At 31.9% G+C, this 7,413-nt stretch overlaps 1 protein-coding gene across 1 annotated transcript; it reads left to right on the top strand.

Moving 5' to 3' along the window:
- The first annotated feature begins 249 nt into the window (after window positions 1-249).
- Window positions 250-3,186, top strand: LOC125828077 (glycine-rich protein DOT1-like). Its single transcript, XM_049507378.1, has 3 exons — window positions 250-322; window positions 2,775-2,942; window positions 2,984-3,186. The coding sequence occupies exons 1-3, from the start codon at window positions 250-252 to the stop codon at window positions 3,184-3,186; spliced, it is 444 nt and encodes a 147-aa protein (XP_049363335.1).
- Window positions 3,187-7,413: the final 4,227 nt, after the last annotated feature.

Raw genomic sequence — 7,413 nt, 5'->3', positions numbered from 1 at the left:
CATGATTTCTTTTCCTGAAAGAGTCACCTTTTGAAAATAATAAATAAGTATTGAACAAATATCCAAATATCATAATTTTTTTCTAAAAGAAATCATATCTTATTAATTTAATATTTATCTATCTTCAAAATTACTTTCCATCTTCTCAATTTAATATTCTATATATAGTCCTCGATATTTCAAGCCTCAATCACATTACTTCTCAACTATTATTCTTGAGTTTTCTTTACTTTTAGAGTATCCGGAAAAATGATTGATGAGAAGAAGAAAAGATCAGTATTTAGTAATGTTAGGTTACGAATTGAACCTTCTAAAAGTGAAGGTAACTGTTACATCATTTATAAACCACAAGCGGTTAGTAAAAATCCTGCACAAAAACCAGATGGTAATCGTCTTAACCATAAATACAAGGCGATGCTACATGGATGGCTAGCTAAAAAGAGACAACATGAAAATGGAGCATTTGACGTGGTAAATACAATTTTCTGAAGCGAGGCTTAAGAATTTGGGGGTTCTAAATTTTCTCTAGGACCATCAATCAATTTGTTAGGGGTTAAAAATTTATTATACATATATATTTAATAAATTTTCTAGTACAAATAGAGGATCTACCAAAAAGATATTGAGTTCGTCCGAACCCACAAACCCACGAACCCCCACGTAGCTCTGCCTCTACATGTATGGCATTTTCTTTTGTTTATATCATGCTTCCGAATTAGGATTTATTGATCATTACCAATATCGTGAATCCTCCACTTAATTATATTATCGCTTGTTTTATCTTTTCTTTTTTCCTGAAAAAAAAAGAAAGAAAAAGGAATCACATCATTTGTTTTGTGTGTGTTAGGCAATAACTAAACTTTATTTTCTTATTTCAAACTGGACTATCAAACTACAAAATACTATCACATTCAAACTTATTTGGATTTTATATTGTATAATTTTTGTTAGTTGTTTAAAACTTTATATATAACTAGTTTTTATACTAATTAAGGACCAATGAATCCAATGATATATCAAGAAAATTAGAGTTAGTAATATAATTACTTTGTAATGTGTTCAATTTAATTTGTAATTTGTAAAATCATATATATAGGTAGTTCTTAACAAAAATATTGTTGGATTGCAGTATTACTATCATATGAGAACATAATATAGTCCTACTGTGGAGGGAAGCCTACAGCAAGTGTCACTTAATTAAGGAAAAAGGATCCTAATATAAATCTACAAAACTGATTGTTACAAGAAGCGATTTACATGATGACCTCCTAACTACATGATACTAACTTTTATAGTCATGTTGAGATGCCAAAACAATTTACTTTATTCTTACTGAATTTTCTTTGTTAATCCAAAGCTTAAAGTTGTTGAAAAGTGCTCCAAAAATAGAAAAGGAGAATGTTCCATTCAAAAGAGGGAGTCTACAACAAAGAAATAGAAAAGCAGCAACTATAATAAGAACAACCTAAATTGGTGTAGGCATAGGTAATCGCGAGGTTCATGGACTCAACAAATTGTGGTGATGTTGGTGGTTGAGCTAGTAATGGTGAATTTGGTGATGTCATGGGATATGCCGAGGGTCATGGATCTGGTGCAAACAGTGGTGGAAATGAAAGGAGGGAGAGGCCTTGGTAGAGCTTGAATATCCTAACATTTGTTTTTCATGTTTTGTTAGATTTTCAAGTAAAAGTAATTGTGCCCCCGAGTGTTTGATGAATTTCTAGAAAGAATTTACTTTGTGTTTTTGAAGAATTTAGTAACTCCTTTTTCTTTATTGATGTTCAACTACGTATACATTCACTTCAATTTTCTTTTTATTTTTTATGTTTTGCAAACATTTATAGATTAATTAATTGTACTTCTAATTTACAGTCACTAACCATGCCATTACATATTACATAACCCTTATCTATTAAGATTTTTCATAGTATCTCAAATATTAATTAATACAACATTCTAAGTAATATTTTAGCATTCTCATGGCAATCAGTTAGCCTCACAAAACAAAGGCCACGAAAGAAAAGTAAGACACATTCTTCTTCAAATTTATGTTTCTTGAACTTTTCAAAAAATACTAACAAGCACATGTCAGATACTTTAAAAATAATATATTTTTGGATAACTTGATACGAATTACATAATTTTAAACTGTGCATATATACATATATATATATATATATATATATATATTAAGCTAACAACGGAAGTCATACTAATGACTAGTTCTCACTTCGATAATTTTGTGGAGCATTCGTCGCTAAAACCCTTACTATTTTTTGGTGGCTGCATGAGCCGCCAAAAAAGTCTGTCAGTTAAATTTTCATTTCTGGTTGTGGTTGTTAAAAGTGGAGCTAACTATTGAAAGACGTGTAATTGAATCTCTTTAGTTGCGATATAAAATTGAGTAAATAAGATAAAATAGTTTTGTATTTATACACATGTTTAAATTCCCTTAACATTAAGGAAACTTTTAGTGTTGTAGTACAAGTGATTTAAAAATTTCTTTATGCCTCAATTCAAATTTCAAGTGAAACATTTTTTAATCGAATTCTCTTGTTAGAATTAATAGAATTTCTAGTTTTGTCACTAATCGAAGTTATGCTATTTTTGTGTGCAGTACTGACAGTAGATACTACAAAGATTAGATGCAAGTTGATGCTAATTGTTGTTTAGGGAATTCTAGTGCAAACTTTCTCAGCAAGGAAGCTTCTCTACAATATATCCATTATTACCCAATTGACCTAAATTCAATGGTGAATTCGACCAAATTATAGGAGGTCTTGGTGGTGCCGGTGGTGGTGGTGATGGCGGCGGTGGTGGAGGTAGTGATGGGAGATTTGTTGCTGGCCTTGGATATGGCAAGGGTCATAGATCGAGTGAAAATGATGGATTTGGCCAAATTTTAGGGGGCCTAATTGGTGGCAGTGGTGGTGGAGGAGGATGTAGTTATAGTGGATCTAGTTTTGGCATTGGATATGGTGAGGTCACGGATTCTATGCAAATGGTGGTGGAGGCGGCGGTAGAGGTGGAGGTGGTGGAGGAGGAGGTAGTGATGGAGGATCTGGTTTTGGCATTGGAGATTGTGAGGGTCATGGATCGGGTGAAAACATCTGTGGTGGTGGTCAAAATGGTGGTAGTAGTTTTGGTGCTGGAGGAGTATGGGCCCATGGTGGTGGTGGCAATTGATCCCACCATTTGCTCAAATGACTATTTTTTAGGTGTGTGCTATTTCACCAATGATTCTTATTTAAGCATTTTCCTTGTGCCAACTCTTTTATTATTAGATACATTGTCATAACATTGACATGATGTAATTCTACTCATGTCTTGACCAATTCAACTATTTATAGTAATGAATAATTTTTAATACACCGATGATCAAGAACAACCATGATTAAAACGATAAAAATATAATTTCAAAATAGGGCTAGAGGGAGATTGGGGGCTATGCCTTACCTAGGCCTACAACAACAAAATGGATAGCCAATCCATTCATCAATACTAGGATGCACATACAACACAGAAGTATACAACGATCCTACTCCTAAACACTCACACATTCAATTCATTGACAAAAATATTGTCCTTTCGATATATTTGACTGACACTAGGTAAAAAATATTGTTGAAATTAAAAAGTTGTCGAAAAAAAATGCATTTTTTAAAAAACAGACTAGTTTTAATCTCCTTCAATTATTTAAAATATAATTATAAAATTTCATAGAAAGAAAAAAGAAAAGGTCACTCAAACAAGAAAAACGAAAAAAATTGTGAGGGCCTCTTGAAAACAGTGTAGCTATTTCAAATTTCTACACAGTTGCCTCATTTCACATTTGTGCACAGTTTTCTTATTTCACATTTATGCTCCCTAACTTTGGGTGTGCACGAGTAGACACTTAAACTTGTATAAAGTTGAACATGTACATACAAGAGTCCTAGGTGGCATAATATACCTAGGACACAACATAAGACACAAATTGTCATGTAGGATGCCACATAAGACGCATATGTCTATTTCTTTAACTTTATACAAGTTTAAGTGTCTACTTTTACACACCCAAATTTGAAGGACATAAATATGACATGAGGTCAAGTTAAAGGATATATTGAGAGGAAAAATCCTTCAAAAGAACTTAATTTCTTCTCATTTTGAATAATCATACAACACAAAGGTGACATTTTTATCTTTCTAATAAGAAATAAAGTTCAAAATATTGCCTAAGGAATCATCATTTTGTTGAGGCATAATACATTAATGTGCTCTTTAACATTACTTTATCTGGAAACTAAACCTTCCAACTTTGGGTGTGCACAAGTAGGTAGTTAAACTTGTATAGAGTTGAACAAGTAGATACACATGTCCTACTTGGTGTTATACATGAAAATTCACGTCCAACATTATATCCTACATGTATTATGCCACATACGATGCATGTGTCTACTTTTTCAGCTTCTTAAAAATTTAAAAGTGTCTACTTGTGCACACCAAAAGTTAGAGGGTATAGATGTAAACTAAAGCCAAGTTAAATGGCATATTTATATATTATGTCTTTTATTTATACAGGGATAAGGTACAAGTACCCCCTAGACTATGATCAAAATCCCAAAGAAAGACCTTAACTATACTAAAGTCCTATTACCCCCCTGAACGCATTTTTTTTTTGTAGTTTTGTACACCTTTTGGCTTACGTAGCATACCCCATGACTCTATGCAGTTGAGGTGTGTGGGAAATATTTGGATATCACGTAAGCCAAAAAGGTGTACAAAATTACAAAAAAAATATGGATTCGGGGGGGAAGGGGGGTAATAGGACATTAGTTTAGTTAAGGTGTGTCTCTGAGATTTCGTCATAGTCTAGGGGGGTACTTGTACCTTATCCAATTTTTTAAAAATCTTTTTATTTTGTTTCTATGATCCACCCCCCCCCCCCCCCCAAACCACCACCCTGGTAATCTTTTTTTATATTTTTTAATTCAAAATTTTGTGTTCACTCACTTTTATATATGTGAAACCGCATACTTTATCCGACTCTGCAAAATTAATGCCACATAAGTTTAGTCAAATTAGGATAATAAGAAGGGTCTCCTCGAAGATTCCATCTTCTAAAAATAATAATTAAGTATTGACCAAATAAATAGGGTTCTTATTTATTTTTTAGTGTGTGATAAGTGAAAAAAATATTATTCCAAGAATATTTATATATAATGTAGCAAAATACTATAGGCGGAAAGGGGTGGGGAGTGATGGTTCAAGGTGGGATAGTCAAGTGATGGGAATTGGGGATGTTGGGTGAGTGTGGAGAGGACAATGAATTTGAAATGTCACTTATGAAACTTACTTTCCTTACTTTTATCAGGAAAATCATTTTTAAGGAGCTTGTTTATCTAGAGAAATTAATTTTAAAAATATTTGACCAACCAAATATGGAAAAATATTTCCATTCACACCAAAACACACTTACCTTTTTAAAAAATTCTATTGTTTTTCAAAACCTTCATTTTGTTTCATGAAATTTCCTTATATATATATATATTGCCTTCAATTTTTTAAGTATGTATTGATTTTTTTGTTAATTATTATAGGGATAAGGCACAAGTAGTCCCCCTAAGCTATGACTGAAATTTCAGAGATACACCTTAACTAAACTAAGGTTATATTACCCGCCAAACTCATTTTTTATATAATTTTGTACACCTTTTGGTTTACATGGTGTGGAGTCCCAGAGTGTGCCACGTAAACCAAAAGGTGTACAAAGTTACAAAAAAATGGGTTTAGGGGGGTAATAGGACCTTAGTTTTATTAAGGTGTGTATCTGAAATTTCGGTCATAGTCTAGGGGGTACTTGTACCTTTTCCCAATTATTATATTCACCTTAACTAGTCCATATTTATGCTACATATTTTTGGGAAAACACATAGATTGCCCCCTGAACTTGTCCCGAAAAGTTAGTTACACGCTTAAACTATCACGGTGACCTAGTACACTCCTTTACTACTTTAAGTTAATTTATTATTATCCTGAGATGTGTAACACCACTCTCATATTATGTAGTGTATTACACTCACTGCCACATTAGTGCTACATTAGTTCCATGTCACACATTATAATTTTTTTGTTTTGTTTTCTTTATTAATTCACTTTTCTTTTGTTAACTATATCTTACTCTCATTAATCCTTGATTATTATTTTAATTCTCTATTAATTATATCTTCTTTATCACTGAATCCCACCTATTTCAATTCTCGTTTCATCGAAAAAATCATATATGGCCACCTTCACTATTGATTTTGTTCTTCACCACCTCTATATCACCTTCAATTCTTCTTCTTCTTCTTTGTCCCCCATAACAAAATATCACCGCCACCATTATTAATATCATTTTTTTCTTCTTAACCATCTTCAATTACCTCTTTTAATGTCACCTTCCACCCATCACCACCAAATCAATAAAGTTGCTATCACCCCCAAACCCAAAAACTAATGAACAACCAAAATTTCTTTAAACAAAGTAAGAAAAATAATAAAAAAGATAGAAACAATCAACAGAAACTTTTCTAGGTAAAATACAATTATTCACTAACAAATCTATGAGAATTAACCTAATTGCGAATCAAAAAAAATTGTGCTTTAAGATTTTGAATAAAAAATAAAGAAGAGTGATGAAAATAAAGAATTAAGAATGAAGAAGAATAAGACAATGGGGGTGGGGTGGGGGGGTGAAGAAGAAGAGGTGGGGCGGATGGGGTGGAAAAGAGGATTCTAACTTCTTCCTTTTTTTACTTTAATTTCAAACTGACGTACCTATTTTTTATTTTTGTTTTATATTTTTGCCACGTCAGTTTTAGGGGGTAAGAAAAATCACTTTTGAGTAGTATAGGTGTGTAATAGGTCATTATGATAGTTTAAGCGTGTAACTGACTTTTTGGGATAAATTCAAGGGAAAATTTATGCCTTTTCCATATTCTTCCCCATATCATTTATACAAATTGATTGTGTTTTTGGTGTAGTCAAACTTACTCTAATGATATTGTCTCTACCATTGATGTCTTAGGCTCATTATAGGGGATAGGTCGGTATTATTAGAGTTCCTTATGTAAATACAGTTTTCAGTATTTTGTTTGGTTTGGTCTTAAATTTTGAAAACCGACACTATTTGGTTTGGTTTTGGTTGTACTAAAAATACCGCAATAATAATTAAACTGAATCGAGAAATTATATATATATATATATATATATATATATATATATATATATATAATGTCTATCTAATGAGTTTTTTTTTTTTTTAATAATAAAAGCAAAAGCTAGATAACTGGGTATATTTTTAGAAAATGTCAACGAAGGTCTTCAATAATTATTAATTCATATTCAAAATGCAATTCAGTTTTAATTGTTGCATACTACTCTCCCTAT

Source organism: Solanum verrucosum, unplaced genomic scaffold (genome assembly GCF_900185275.1).
Source record: "Solanum verrucosum unplaced genomic scaffold, falcon-dt-bn FXZP01000078.1, whole genome shotgun sequence".
NCBI classification, from domain to species: domain Eukaryota; kingdom Viridiplantae; phylum Streptophyta; class Magnoliopsida; order Solanales; family Solanaceae; genus Solanum; species Solanum verrucosum.
This window is presented reverse-complemented; position numbering and strand designations above follow the sequence as displayed.

What these genes read in the sequence shown, in the direction of transcription:
- LOC125828077 (XM_049507378.1), top strand. Translation starts at nt 250, where the DNA reads ATGATTGATGAGAAGAAGAAAAGATCAGTATTTAGTAATGTTAGGTTA. An exon ending in TGAACCTTCTAAAAGTGAAG is followed by an intron (nt 323 to 2,774) that starts GTAACTGTTACA and finishes ACCAAATTATAG; the next exon opens with GAGGTCTTGGTGGTGCCGGT. An exon ending in CAGTGGTGGTGGAGGAGGAT is followed by an intron (nt 2,943 to 2,983) that starts GTAGTTATAGTG and finishes GGATATGGTGAG; the next exon opens with GTCACGGATTCTATGCAAAT.